Source organism: Thermobia domestica, chromosome 11 (genome assembly GCF_964235325.1).
Source record: "Thermobia domestica chromosome 11, izTheDome1.hap1.1, whole genome shotgun sequence".
Lineage (NCBI taxonomy): Eukaryota > Metazoa > Arthropoda > Insecta > Zygentoma > Lepismatidae > Thermobia > Thermobia domestica.
Window position 1 is genome coordinate 171,934,730 of NC_137464.1, and position 16,207 is coordinate 171,950,936.

Here is a 16,207-nt window from a genome sequence, read left to right on the forward strand (position 1 = left end):
TTACTATTTTTTAAAACCTGCAGTTGTATGCACAGTAGTCGTAATGATAACTTTGTTTTGAACTGAAGGTTACTCAGTAAACAGCAGAGATCAATTATGATATTTGAAATGTTTGTTCGAAGTGCTACTTTATTTAAAACAACGAAAGATGTATGGTTAATTCTATTATTTTGAAATTTAAAAGCTGTTTTCACGTTTTGACCGTAATAAAGCGACTCTCATATGAGAAGTGGGCCTATATTTTTGTGTCTAACCCGGATCTAAGGTCCGTAAAAGCGAGAACTCTATCCATAAATTAGTTCTTTCTTTAACGCTATTGTCTAGAATAAAAATATTATTCATAATTCTCATATTTACACACGCAACATATTTTGTCTGCTGTAACAACTAAATCTAAATAAAATCATTAGCTTATACACTTAGCTTATTGGTTGTTACGTGAAAAATACTACTAAATCACTGGTCATAAAAAGAAACACAGAAATAAACTAAAAACTTAAATTAAACAAGAGTTTCGTATTATATAAAATCATACATAGATCATACACGTTGAACTAATTATTTCGCTTTTTATAATTGCCTTTATTAGAAGAAAAATATTCAGTTTTGTCTTTATAATGAAGACAACATAATTTAACTGAAAATGTTGCTTAAGGAGTAGATATTGTTATTCATTTGAGGAATATCATATTAATTGTCCTGGTCTAAAAATTAAGTAGTTTCGTTTTACAATCTGAAACTACTGTAGACTTCCAAACTATTCCAATGTAACACTCAAACTGGAAATAGTACATCTGTATCTACTGGTTGCAAAGAGTAAGAAGATCAAAGGTAGAACTTCTTTACAAGACGATGAATCCATATCAAACGGCCATTAGGTCTACTCGCTGCTGTTTTTGCTCTAACACGATAAGTGTTAGAATCAGAAATCCGTAATTTGAACCACTTTCAGTTTGCATAGAGGGATAAAAGAAAAGATTGAACCTAATATTAGGAAGCTGAATCGATTGCAAAACCACCGCTTTTCGATATCTCTTACAATTTCTTGTTCCATAGAAATCAGTATTGAAACCGGAAATATACTAAATTTGAACCACTTCTGGTTTTGGTATAGTGCTGCTGGTTGTAATAATACATTCTCTGGAGACGCTGAGCTGATTGCAGAAAACAGTTAGTTGTTATCTATTTCCGTTTCTGTTCTATACTAGTAAAATATGAAACAGCAATTGATTAATTTAGACCACTTTTATTTTAATTAGAGTAAACGGAGGAGATGGAAAGTACACTTCGAACACTGAATCGATTTTTTTAAACGCTTCTTTTACTGTTTTTGCTTTGTGGAAATCAACATTGAAACCAGAAATAGTACTAAATTTGAACCACTTTCGATTCCTGTAGTGTTGCAAGTTGTAAAGACATGTTCTCTTGAGAACCTGAATCGATGGCAGAAAAAGGATTGATCCTCTCTATTACCATTTTTGTACGAGGCCAGATTTTTGTATGAGGATAAATGCTGAAGCCAGAAATTTTTAATTTAAACCACTTCCGATTTGTATACTGGTTTATTCTGGAAACGCTTAATCAATCGCAGGAAACCACATCTGCAGCTCTCTTACCAGTTTTACTCTATGGAAATCTTATTGAAACGGAAGTACCGGTAGCAGTAAACTCCAACCTCTTTCGTTTCTGATAGAAAGTTGTGGGTTGTGACGATACGTTCCTTTGAGATCTTGAATCGATTACATAAAATCGCTTCTTGCTAACTATTGCCATTTCAACCACTTCTAGTTTGAATAATAGTTTAACGAAGAAGATGGGACATATTCTTGAGACACTGAGTCGGTTGCAAAAAGTCGCATCTCCATATCTCTTACTGTTCTTGCTTACATAAAAAAGAAACCATTCAATATAGTGCATCAAAATATAGACCTCATAGGAAATTTCAAGCAAAAGTCTCAAGAGAATACATCTCCACAACCCACAACACTCTATTTACTTTCAGTTTAAATAGAGTGTTGTGGGTTGTGGAGATGTATTCTCTTGAGACTTTTGCTTGAAATTTCCTATGGGAGGATAGAATTTCCAGAACTAAGATTTTGCATGATTCCATACCAGTAAGCAAGAACAAAGTAAGATGAATTGTGATGGCATTATAAATAGCAAAATTAACAAAGCAGTAAATAATACTATATTTTGTTTCAAATTGATGATTTTAGAGAATTTTGATTGGAAAAGATATTAAAATATCGCCAAGTACAAATGGCTAGAAACTGTCAAGTCTTAATGCTGAACGGACCAAAATTGTAATTAGCAAAGCAAACTGGACTTTTACTGTCGAAACAATGCAAAACAATGATTCGATTTAGCCATAAAACTACTAAATTGGCAACCCCAATTGCAAGTTGCTGGCGCAACACATAAACCATCTAAGGCCGGCCGCTAATTGATAGCAGGACAGTCAATTCAAACTGAGGAGCAGTAAGCCCAGGTAACTCTAAACAATTGAATCATACCTCGTATCACATATTCGAGCAAGAGCAGGCGTAGTGTAGAAAAGGCCCTTCTCACAGAGTGTACAGTTTCCTGTAACTCTGTTCCAGCAAAGAAGAGAAAAATAATAATAATAAAAAAAAGTTGATTGAAGCTTGTGAGAGCGCATCTAGAGCTTTGTGGTTCTAGCCATGAAGATTAAATGAGAACCAAGTTAAAACATGTTTTATGGACTAAAGTAGCAGGCAAATTGTATTATGTTAATGGTAAATACAATAAATTCACCCTTTTCAGTGAACTTATTGGAAATCCCATGCTGAGAATAAAACTTGTTCGGTGGGTTTTAGACAAAGCACTAATCTTTTGTTTGCTATGGCTCAGAGTTATCGTCGTTCATAGAGGGAAGAAAAGGGTAGTTACTTTGTCTTTGCCAAATAATCAGGTGAGAGGTATGTACAAATTGAAAAGAAACATAATAGTTTATTTGATTTAGACTTACTTGTCTTCTGAAGTCATTAGGCCATTATAAGCACACAACTATAACGAAGTGTGATGAATCGATCTCAATGGTGTATTCTCTGTAATGCAATATGAAATAGTATATTCTGTAGTAAATTAAATGGAAGAAACGGAAAGGTAAACAAGAATGTTGCTCTTTCATCATTTCTTCTAAAAATCATACTTTCTTCTAACAACTCCTTGTTGACTACATGGATAACAACATCCGCAAAAACAAAAACGTGGGATTTGAGATTACAAAATGCAATCCATTATAGGCATGGGCGCCCGAAGGAGGGCTCGGTCCCCCCCCCTGGCTCACGAAAACGTATTAAATTTCTTAAGAGTTTCTTAATACCAATAAAAAAAATACCAAACGTAATATAGCAACCAGGGAGATGGGCCTCCTAAAAATTTTTCTTCCGGCGCCCATGATTATATGTTGGGGTTTCACTGAAAAATGAAGGTGTTTATAATGTGTTAACTAACATTAAAAACGTTTAATATATCTATAAAATATTAAAATTTTTATTGCATCTTTTAAGTATTAGAAACTTTTGTACATCAGTGTACAGGAACTGAAAGACCTACAAACATGATTTATTTTAAAAATATAGATACTTTCAAATACACAAACAACTTCGAAATAGTCCATAAGGATGTGTGAAGTATGAGTTGTTTATGTATTTCAAGCCAGTGAAAGTATTGTTGAAATAAATATAAATACTTCCCAAAATTATCAGTCGGGAGAGAGAGAGAGAGAGTAGAAGAAGAAGGACTTCTTGCTTAAGTCAGTTTTCAATATCAATTCACTTAGCTTGGAACTTTAGATATAAGTTAACCATTTTTCTATAATTGAAATGAAATGAAATCTTTGAGTTTTACGTCCCACGATTATGCCGGTTAGGCTAAAGGAGACGGTGATGATGAAAGATGAATGAAATGGTGGAGTGAAGAAAGTGGGAGGAAACGGGAGAACCCCGAGAAAACCCACGAGCACGGTGTGTGTCCACCACAAAGTTCACTTGGCGGGGGCTGGGATCGAACCCGGGACCCCAAGCACCAGAGGTGAATGCTCTACCACTGAGCCACCGCGCCTCCCTTTTCTATAATTGAATTTGTCTTGTTTTGAGAATATATTTTAACATATTCTCATGGAGGTCTCCTAACAGGCCTATCAATGATCAAAACATTCAGATCTTTGTAATTTCATAAAGTTGTTTTAATTGTCAGATTAATATTCTTGTTCAAATATTCAGATTAACGTCTTTTGAGACAGCAGACAAAATAAGTGCACTTACTTAATCAATATTCATGTTGAATATGTCTGCCACAATTGTATTTAATTGTTTTGTCAAATAAATGATTTATGATCAAATAAATGTATATTAATTGAAATCGCATTCTTAGACATGTTAACCTCAATTAGTAATTAAATATGTAAGATATAACCACTATAGTGCCAAACAAGTGTAATTAGATACTACCAATCAGGCTTAATCATAACTCAGCAACTCCTTAATCTACTTAGAAACTAAAAAATAACTCTTAAATTACTCAATGAATTGAAAGTAACTAATTGAAACAATAAAGTCTGGTTAAACAAAACAAAAAGTAGTTGTTCGAGAATTGTTTGTGTTCGTTTCTCTGCTGGATTGGATTAAGTAGGGTATAGAATACGACTAATTACAAAAAATAGCGTATGCACCTTCGGTGTGATTGACTGAGCTTCAGTTCCCAGTGGAAGCTTATTTGGTTCCGGTCCTACGTTAAGCTGCCGGTGAGTGTGTCATATAGCCTCACTGCTGAACGGGACGCTAAACTCAGATCTAACTAACTACTCATTTCGCATGTAGGGTATATAAGTAAGACATTCAACATGTTATTTCATTTCTTTTTTCAAAAAAATCATTTACCACTATCTCAAACATATAAACACTAGTTTTATTCTGGTAATTACCCCTTCATCAACATTGCTAAGCTGATCCATATACAAATTGTACGAGGAGAAGTCAAAAATAAAGGGACTTGAGAGAAGGTACATTTATGCTTATGATAGAAATTTTCGCGTTGCAACTGTAACCAATTTTGCACCGCATCAATGACTTCTGCATCGGTTGCAAATCTTCCCCTGAGCGCTTCCTTCAATAGAATACGTTGAACCATGACTGATATGTAAAGTATTGCTATATCGTCCACTGTGATTCGTCTGTTTTCCATCACCATACCCTCAACGAATTTCAAATTGTCCTCAGTCGTTGACATCGATGGCCTGCCCGATCTTTCCTCGTCACGCAAAGAAGGTCTTCCCTGTTTATCTTGCATCGCGAAAAACAGCTGTCATCATACTGCGTTTGCATTCGACGAATAATTAACTTCCTCCTTGGTGCAGATCGACAATGGAGCTGCCATATTTAACGGTCTGCTACACTCCAACACCTAATGCGGGAATAAGAGTGCACGTTGCATAGAAGTCTTGCAGACGACACTAATTCAGCGCTGAATACTAGCAGAGTTACCAAACCCTTGTACAAGAAATTACCATTCTCTTTACTGTTTTGACTTATATTCGTATATATCATTTGATATTTCAAGTAAACCTAAATTAATGGATTCGTATATTGATATGGCAATGTTTGTAATGCATAAATGTCTTTCGCAAACTTTAAACCTTGTCAGGACGTATCAAAATTACAACAAAATATATATTTTATCCTGATGTGAACAACAGCATATCGGCGTATACATGAATATCGACTGTATTACAAAGTATTTCTGAAATTCAATATCAAAAACTTATTCACACAAACTTCTAGTGGGTATTTTTCCTATGTAACAAATTACTTTTCTTTCCGCACTTTGAATTACAAGCGAGACACGAATTATCTTTCCCTCTCTGTTGCCTATTAAGATGCTTCCAAGATACGGTGCATACAAGTATGCAGATCTCTCTCCATATCACCTCTGCCTTCCTCTGTTTCGGATTTGCTGTCCCACACTGCGCTCAATTAGCAACTGGTCTGATGGGTGTATAACAAAGCGGTAGTCACCTATTGTGGCTTCCGGAAAATTCAAAGAAGAGGAAGATAAGATTCTAGGATACCCATGAGGGGTCTTGGATCCGTATCTTTTAAATCACACTCGTAATACATAATATATATATATATAATCAATACAGGAACGCATTTGCTTAAATACGTGAAATTAGGTTACTTACCTGTGTAAATTCAACCAGTCCAGTGATCGAAGTGGTCGGAGCGCTTCAAATGGTATTTGGTCCAACTCATTGTAGCTTAGATCCAAAGATTTTAAGGCAGTAGACATGGGACTGCAAAAAATTATAAACATACAAGATTAATTTTTCCCTATTGATTATAACTATATCACAATGCATCATTTGCTTTGCAATGAAGCGCTTGTAGGTTTGAACTTCCCTACTACACAAACGCTTCGTGCTATCTGATTAAGTGACCAATGCAACACGAAATTCTATAAATTTAACGGTGTGAAGTACTCTAGATCAACTTTATTCTTTTAAGATCATTAATTTATGCGGTAAATTATTTTTCTGTCTCCTTTAGAATAAGCCGCATAGCTGGGGGAGGTAAAACTACCATTTTTTCCTTAAATAAAACGGAAATTTCAATTGTGTGATCTTACAGATTTCTTCTATAATTAGTTAAATGAAATGAAACCTTTAAGTTTTACATCCCACACTTATGCCGGTTAGGCTAAAGGAGACGGTGATGAGAAACGAATGAAATGGTAGAGTGAAGAAAACAGGAAGACTTGAAGGAAACGGGAGAACCCCGAGAAAACCCATGAGAACGGTGTTTGTCCACCACAAAAGTCCATACGGCGCGAGCTGGGACCGAACCGGGGACCCCATGCACCATAAGTGAATGCTCTACCGCTGACCACTGTGGCCCTAATTTAGTTAAATGTCCATTGTAGTTTTTTCATAAGATTTTCTCGTCTCGTAAATTTTTTACAAGCCTCGTCGTCTCGTTTCGTAAATGTAATGCAAGCATTGTCTCGTCTCGATTCTCAAAGAAATTTCTCTGCTCTTAGCTCCCTCCTGACTTAGCGGTTAGCATACGATCGTTTGGTGTGGGAGTCCCGGGTTCGATTCCCGGCGAGAGTCCATGTGGTTTGAATCCACGTTAATCAGTAGGTCCACGTCTCATATAGCCTCGCTACTGAAAGGGACGCTAAACTTAAATCAAAATTAAATCATCTCGTCTGAATTCTCGAAAACCTTTTCTCCTCTCGTCTCGAAAATTTTCAACCTTGTTTTGTAAATTTAAGTACAAGATTACTTCCTTGATCTTTTTTCTTAATTTCATCTAGAAATTATCAATCTTTCGACGCAAGGGAGGTGATGTAACAACTTTTACACTATATTTATTATTGTATATTGTTTAAATGACCTACGTGTCTTTAAACGTAGATAAATACTCTTTATTGTGTTTCTACAATCACTTTATCAATTTAAAGTTTTTCTTAATGATCTATTATGTAACACTAAACCTGGATTTGAAATCCAAAACTTAGATGAACTATTCTTACTCATGGGACTCGTGAAATTTCTAATCTCGTCTCGAAAATGAGTCGAGAATTCACATGTTAATTGTCTGGTCTCGAATTTCAAAATATTCACATATCAACACTCATCTTGTTTTCGAGATATGGGAAGGGAAATTCGTCGTCTCATGTACAACTCTAGCTTTTTGGTTGCTCAACATGAATTTGGGTTTGACTCGTGCAAAGTTTCGTTTCTCTGTTTCTTTTTCTTTTTTTTTTACGTTATCACGATTTAAATTCTAAATTATATTATAATGAGGAAACATTTCATGATTTTGTCAAGTCGGCGCAGGTTAACGTTCTCGTAGAGAGCTGCTATTTCACCAATAACACGAAATTACCTTTGGTAGGTAACTCCACCGACAAACTTTGGGAGGTGATTCTTTATATGAAATGAAGAAAAAAAGTTCTAATAAACATGGGACAAAAAACATCTCCTTTCAGAGTTATGAGCCGCCGAAATTTCGAAAATTCAAGTTTCGAAACGCTCTGCCTTAGAAACTACAAGATCGATCCCAAGCGTCTTAAGGAATTACAAAGGAACTAGTATGCGCTTTATCTAAATATCCATGTTCTACCATGGTTTGTTATCAGTGAAAGGAACTGTAAAAAGGAAATTGAGATATAGGGATACTCCTTTAAGTATTAATGGCGCGTTTGTACTAGAGTACGATTCAGTTTGGACATAAATGAGTGAATTTGGAATCTAAACGGCATCAGAAGTATCACTGTTCATCCTACCGATCCCGAAAACAATGGACTCCGTATTAACATCGGTCATTTTCGAACGATCAATTTTACATATCTCCCCTCCCCCAGCCCTACGCTGTACCATTAAAGTGAAATGATAAAAACCACTCCAAGCCCGAACCTCATCTATATGGCAAATTTAATCGAGATAGGTCGGATTGTTCAAGAGATATGAAATCACAAATATAGTCAAATTCATTTATGTATTTTATATATATATATATATATATATGAGATTCAAAACATCAATATTTTTTTGGAGACTAGGGTGTTTGAAGGTTAGGATGGGAATATTACTTAAAGGTAAGGGAGTTCAGTGAAGGTTAGGGTGAGAGAGTGCGAGAGACATGATAATAATAATAATTTGAATGTTTGGATAAATCAGAGCAAGGGATAAATATTGGTTTGAAGTTGAAGGTGAGTGAAAGAGAGAGTAACAATTTTTTTTTTTTTTGAAAATGAAGAAGAGCAAAGGCGAGAGTTTTAATATTATTTGAAGATGATGGTGAGATGAAAGGTGAGGGAGTTGTGTAAAAGAGTAGAAAAGTGGAAATAGTGATTTGAGTGTGAGGGCGAGTGAGGTTTACGGAAAATACTATTTGTGACCTTCACCATGCATCGAACCTAGGAACATGAGCTCAAAAAGAGCTTTCCATGAGGGGGCACAAGAATCAAGGAATTCTAGTAGGGAACAAGCAGTCATATATCGACAAATGTATTTAAAACAGTAACTTTGATTGTCACTACTGTCGACAGCGTGCAACGTCTGTCTGTTCGAAAATTTTGGCGTGTTTATTGAGCACCCTGTGACGTCACGAAGTATTTACTTGAACATTCTAGCTTTAATTTGAATTCAAACTTTAAAGTCGCAATATATTTGTTTCATGAGTATATATATATATATATATATATATATATATATATATAGAGAGAGAGAGAGAGAGAGAGAGAGATAGATAGATAGATAGATAGATAGATAGATATAGATATAGATATAGATATAGAAAAAGTAAGATAGTAACTTAAAATTAGTTCAGAAGTTTCAAAAATTATCAACCACAACAAAAATGTGTGCATTTTTGTTCCACATAAAATGAGAACATTTTCCATATTTCAGTTTAGGTGTGCCTTCGGCACATATTTGCTAACCTCTTTTCCATCTATCTCTAACGTTAAAAAAAAAAAAAAAAAAAAAAAGCTAACAACGCACATGATGGGAATGAATGTGTTATTGGAGATAAAATTAAAGGGAGAGGGTTAAGGGAAATATAGACGTAAAGACTTCCCGTGGTGGATGTTACTAATCGGATTTCTTGTTCAATTGCGCAAATGGAAGTTTCATCCTGGCAGTGTTATATTACAGATCCGAGTTCGATATTATATATATGTACGTAGGTACATATATACATTCTCACTGGAACATATACGATTATAGGCGCTCTCGGAAAATTACATATTTACTCATCGCTTCATCAAATTTAATTATTAGCCATAATCAATACGAAAGGTTAATTTCAGTTCACTTGTCAGCTATCGATTCGTGCCTACCGAAAATGTATTATAATCTCTGTGAGAGAATTTTCATGTATATTTTAAATGTCTTTCGTTTTTTTAATAATACAACAGAGAAAAACAAGACAGCTGCAAATTGCAATACTTAAAATATCGATTAAGAGAAAAACTTTTCTGGGATTGAAAAATAATATGTATAAGCTACGTACGTCTCCATTATATGTATTAACAACATAAAGCATCTTTAAATGTAAGCGTTCTTTTATTGTGAGATAAAACATCTTTGGAAATGCTAGAGTTCTTTTTTTCTTTCTTTTTTCTTTTCTTTTCTGTTTTATTTTTTTATTTTTTTTTACAACTATAGAGACTCGGGATCTCGAGGTCATTTGACTGTTGCTTCACGGAAGTAGATAGATCACAGCTCTTTTTTAACTTTTACCTCCAAAAGTAGATAGTTCACTGCTCTTTTTTAACTTTTACCTCCAAAAGTAGATAGTTCACTGCTCTTTTTTAACTTTTACCTCCAAAAGTAGATAGTTCACTGCTCTTTTTTTAACTTTTACCTCCAAAAGTAGATGGTTCACTGCTCTTTTTTTACTTTTACCTCCAAAAGTAGATAGTTCACTGCTCTTTTTTAACTTTTACCTCCAAAAGTAGATAGTTTACTGCTCTTTTTTAACTTTTACCTCCAAAAGTAGATAGTTCACTGCTCTTTCTTAATCGTTGCTTCGGAAGCAGATAGCCCACTGCTATTTTATAACTGTACCTCATGAAAGTATATAGCTGACTGCTCATTTTCAACTGTTACCACATACAAGAAGATAGCCTACTGCTCTTTTCTAACTGTTACCATTTGAAAGTAGATAAGACACTGCTCTTTTTTAATTGTTGCTTTACGGAAGTAGATAGACCATTACTCTTTCTTTGTAAGAGTTGTTGCTTCAAGGTTTTAATGTCAGCTGTCACATATTTATAACTGCAGCTACAAAATAGTTCTAGCTACAAATCATGAATTATTTCTAGCTGAAGAAGTTAGTGTGCCTTGAAAGTTGCATTTGCCTCCTTTGGATCCATACAAAGTACAAACTGCTTGATCTCAGCAAAATTATAGTACAAGAAACAGCACACTCAATTCATGATCATTGGAAATTTGGAATAAAAGTTTGAAAAGAAAAGTAGAAGAGGATGATACAGACAGAAAAGGGATTAGGAGTAGATGCTGGAAAATTATCTCTGTTCCGACCTGAAAGCAACATTTGACACACATGATGCTTACGGAGAGCTCGATTTTGCTCTATAAGGAAAAAGTTCGAACTTAAAAGTCATAAACCCACTTATTAGCTGCTGTAATCGTTATATAAACAGTGAAGATATTGAACACAAGAGAGTAACCTGCACAAAGTCTATTTTTGCGATTATTCATATATTGTTTATATTAAATACTAATAATATTATAATCTCTTTTCGTTTGTTTACTTGCTAGTGTGATGTCGGTATTTCTACCTGTATTTCATTTTCGAAATACAGTAGAATACCATAGACTCGACCTAATTTGGACTTAGAGGGTGACAAGTAACCGACAATGTCGAACTTTAGTAATAAGGAATAAATTACTCACAATATTTTACTGCACATTACAAAGAGACTATTCCACCATGAAACAGATGGAACAGCTTGTTCTCTACCTTTTGTTCCCCTCTAAGCAAGATTTAAATTATTCCAAAACCTGCATTTTCTAGGGAAAAAAGTTCATTCGTTACCTTACTCCACGTCGTCTGCTCTGCAAGGGTGCAACACCATTCAGGTTAACATTTAATTGCTGTCAATGATGAGAGGCATGTTTTGTTTTGAATGAAATCATGCAAACATGAACATAGCGACGAAGAAGAGAAAGCTGTGAGTTTGGCCTATTGCTATCAGTATATTAGGCATAGTGAAATTCAGCGCATTATACAATTCGGTTTGTTTATGTAATTTTAATTTGCTAAGGAATAAAGGAATTTGTTTATCTTCTTGTTAATGTTATATGTGATATTATATCACTTTTTCATAAAAATTTGGAAGTTTTCCATACACCTAGTTAAACCTGCGCAAATAAGACGACAGAAGACTAGGTGAATGTTAGCTGTTTCAGCTTCACAAATTTGGAAATTTCGTCTTGCACAGAAATGAACCAGCCAATGTACGACAGATCACTGAAATTATGTTATTTCAGTGATTTATGACAATGTACGGTTATTTTAATTATGAGGAAGATTTATCCCTCATCTTAACAGAATTTAAAACTAAAATAAACTTATATTAGGCATTTTCTAAGTATCATCATAATTCTATGAAACAGATAAATACGTGCTCATCAAGTGATAAATTGTCACGTTAGTCATGTTTGTTTTGTTCCTGAAAAGGCGTTTGGAATGTCTCAGAATTCAGTGAGCATTTCTTATGTAAATAGCGGGTGTCGTGAACAGTTTCTGGCAGTTAAGTAACAGCATAAGATAGTTAAAAATAATAAAAAATGTAAAAACAAACAGAAAAACAGGGACTGATTAGTGTTAGAAATTTTCTTTAGCAAAGCAGGGATTGAAACATAGAAGACATAGAGAGAGTAGCAAGTCAATTAACAATTACATTGACAGAGATGGTCATTTTTCCTAACCCTCCCTCACCCTCACCCTCAATTGACGCCCCTCACCCTCACCCTCCATCACACTCACCCTCCATTGATGTCCTCCCCTCACCCTCCCTCACACTCACCCTCCATTGAGGCCCTCCACTCACCCTCCCTCACACTCACCCTCCATTGATGCCCTCACACTCACCCTCCCTCCCACTCACCCTCCATTGACGCCCTCCACTCACCCTCCCTCACACTCACCCTCCATTGACGCCCTACACTCACCCTCCCTCACACTCACCCTCCATTGACGCCCTCACACTCACCCTCCCTCACACTCACCCTCCATTGACGCCCTCACACTCACCCTCAATTACTTTATCGCCCTCACCCTCCAACGCCCTCACCCTCAACTACTAAAATGAGGGTGAGGTGAGGGTGAGGGCGGCCCTCATGAGGGCAAAACCCTAAAGATGAACAGATCATGTGATGCTTTGTATTTACCAAGAATTCGCGGTATTTATGGTTGAAGACACAGCACAGAGGGATAAAATAATTCTTGGAAATGCTGTCTGTTGTCACAAAGCAATAGCATTTTTGCACCTGTTACTGCTGTCCACATCGAAGGAAGGTATGAATGTGCATTACAGTTAGGAGAAAAAAAAAAAAAAGCTGAAGCAATGAATATAACATTTTCGCACTTTTCTTTCTTCTTCCTGGCCGGGGTCTATATGAATAGTTAACAGAGTTCAAGTAACTTTTTAAACAAAATATAACACTTGTTATTATCCTGGTGTACCTTTGGTCCACGTGGTACCGGGTTCGAATCCTGATGGGCGAAGTTTTAAACGCATTACGATAATTAAGATTCCACCTTAAACTGTAGGTGTAGGTCTGGTATAACACTGGTGGTGAAAAGGGACGATAAACTCAAAACCTTTGTAAATCAGTAATCGAGTAAAGTTTGGCCTTTAGATCAGGAGCGTCATTTCAGGTTTTGCTTGGAGGGGGCAAGACCCCATGATATAAGTAAATTTTCGCATTTTTCACAGATTTACTACCATTTTATTGATAAGATACTCAGAGGGGGGCAATTGCCCCTCCCTGCCCTCCCTAAATGACGCCCCTGCTTTAGATTCTACAATGCTTCTATAGAATATTGTATTAATATGACCGTAGTAAGAAAGGGAAAAAGAAATAGTGGCAAGAAGGAGAAAAGGCAGGCAGGTATTGAAGAAAGAAAAAGAATACTGTCTCCTAAAAGTATTTTTCAAGCAATGTTCTGTTTGGCCTACTGCATTATAATTTTCATAATGCATGTTGGCTATTTCATTTTATTTTATTATGTTCGTAAATAAATAAAATAAATAAATAAATAAATTTGTAAACATACATTATGAAAACCATAATGGACTAAGCCAAATAGAGCATTGCTTGAAAAATACTTTTAGGAGACAGTCTCCCTGTACTGACAGAAACCCATCGGTTCGGAGAAGAAATCTTACTGTTTCAACAGAGCTAGTGATGTAGTGCATGGTAAAGCGAGAGATATTATTATTATTATTATTATTATTATTATTATTATTATTATTATTATTATTATTATTATTATTATTATTATTATTTTATTATAAAATATTTTTATCGCCTTATTCCTTATCAATTTCGATTGCAACTAGCATGAGAAATTCTCAATTTTGAAAATCAGATTTTTAAAACTAAAGTTAACCCGGATTTTTTTCTTTTAAATCTGGAATGGAATAGATGAATTCACGTCTGAGTGTGAACCCAATAAATATGGCTATAAGGAAACCTCACAAAATATGCACCATACTACATCAAAATAAAATTAAAAAAAAAAAAAAAGCTTTTCCGATGGCAATCGTAGAACACATTTACAAACTAATAGTAGAGCCACTTGTACACCACGTGAAGTATGCGGAATCTTGCTGAGATTTTCCGCTTCAAACTTGCTCTGTTTCAGAGATTTTAACCATACCAAAACTGTTCTTTTTCGGCTTGGGAAAGGAATGCCATTCTATCTGTGTAGCTGTGTAGATTTGAATTCGACATGGACAATATACCGATTGTAGATTTGGTCTTAAGTGTGATAGTAATGCATACAATTGTATTAGGCGTATATTACTACACGCTAATGGGAGAAAGAAACGGACGTGGATGAGTTACTGGATCCGGCGTCATCATGGACACGGGATTTATTCCACTCTTTTTTCCAGAACTAAGACTACAAGGCTCATTATCGTACCAAATTTTGTTTTCGTTCCTTATCCATTAGTTCTTTTTCGTTTCTCACCAGTATTAACGTTCATTGCATCCATTTCTTATATGCAAGAGTGCATAAAATTATGTTTACTAGTATAATATGTCACAAAATAATAGGAGAGGTATCAAAACGGATATCACAGGAAAAAATAGATGTAGAAATGAGAAGTTCCCATCCTATCTTAGATTGTGGAGAATATAAATACTAACGTGTCCATACAAAAATTTGCTGAAACTACAAAATGTTGGTACTCACGACTAAAGCAAAACCACAAGTTATCTTCCGTGAAATAAAAGAGCTTGGGCCAATGTTAGAAAAAATCTTATCTATAGCATATGTATGTACATATGGGAAATAGAGAACCATATAGAGCCAAAAAAGAAACAAAATGTGAAACTATCAACTCAGTTAATTTTTTTTTCACCTGTCAGTTATCCAGGACCGCAGTTAGGGGTTAGTAGACGGGGTACGTGCCCCGGGCGCCGGATTGAGAGGGTGAAAAACGAAGATTTTTTTTACTGTAGCTATATATTTACGTTTTACGTTGGGGAAGGGGGCGCCAAAACAAGATCTCGTCCCGGGCGCAAAATAGCTTAGTTACGTCTCTGAAGTTATCAACTCTCAGAGTTTAATGTGCCTTGCATTCTTCATTTACAGTTCTAGATCTGTAGTTCTATGGTAATTCATCATGCTAAATTGAAGTCTAAAATCAAAATTTCGTTATCATTGTTGCTTTTTCAGTAATACAGGGTGTTACATAAGTACAGACACATGTTCAAAAAAGTTCTCTGAGAATGAAATAGTGATTAAGAAGTTACTGGTTTATATTATGTTTTGTAGTGGGTGTCTTTGTTGTCTCTACTGATACATAAGCAGTCGTCTAATAACATACTGGTTCATGTTTTTCTTGATTTCTCATTCATGAAGACCTGAGTTTTAAGTAGGGGGCCGCGGTGGCTCAGTGGTAGAGCGTTCACCTCTGGTGCTTGGGGTCGCGGGTTCGATCCCAGCCCTCGCCAAGTGAACTTTGTGGTGGACAAACGCCGTGTGTGGGGGTTTTCTCGGGGTTCTCCCGTTTCCTCCCACTTTCTTCATTCCACCATTTCATTCATTACTCATCATCACCGTCTCCTTTAGCCTAACCGGCATAAGCGTGGGACGTAAACCTCAAAGATTTTTTTTTGAGTTTTAAGTAAGTAGAAGTAACAGCTTAACCTCACAAGAATCAAAGTTAGTATTAGATTGGATTCATTGGAAGAATAAACACTGGTGGAAAATCTTGTTAATCTCTGAAAATCGAAACTGATAGTGTTGCCAGATATTACATTGGAAATTTCCTTTTCTAAATATACGCCGTGTTGTGTATATATATATACATGAACTTAGGTAATTTCGTCACCGGAAATTTCGCCACCGGAATTTTCGTCACAGTAATTTCGTCACCGGTAATTTCGTCACCAAAATATTAGCATGTA

General features: G+C 35.5%; 1 protein-coding gene across 1 annotated transcript in view; it reads right to left on the reverse strand.

The window, feature by feature from the left end:
- The window catches only part of LOC145664561 (chaoptin-like), a 408,745-nt gene that overhangs the window by 141,908 nt on the left and 250,630 nt on the right, over nucleotides 1–16,207 (reverse strand). Inside the window, exon 4 of the mRNA XM_081731332.1 lies at nucleotides 6,206–6,316. Coding sequence (XP_081587458.1) covers nucleotides 6,206–6,316 — 111 coding nt within the window. The remainder of the gene's footprint in view (nucleotides 1–6,205; nucleotides 6,317–16,207) is intronic.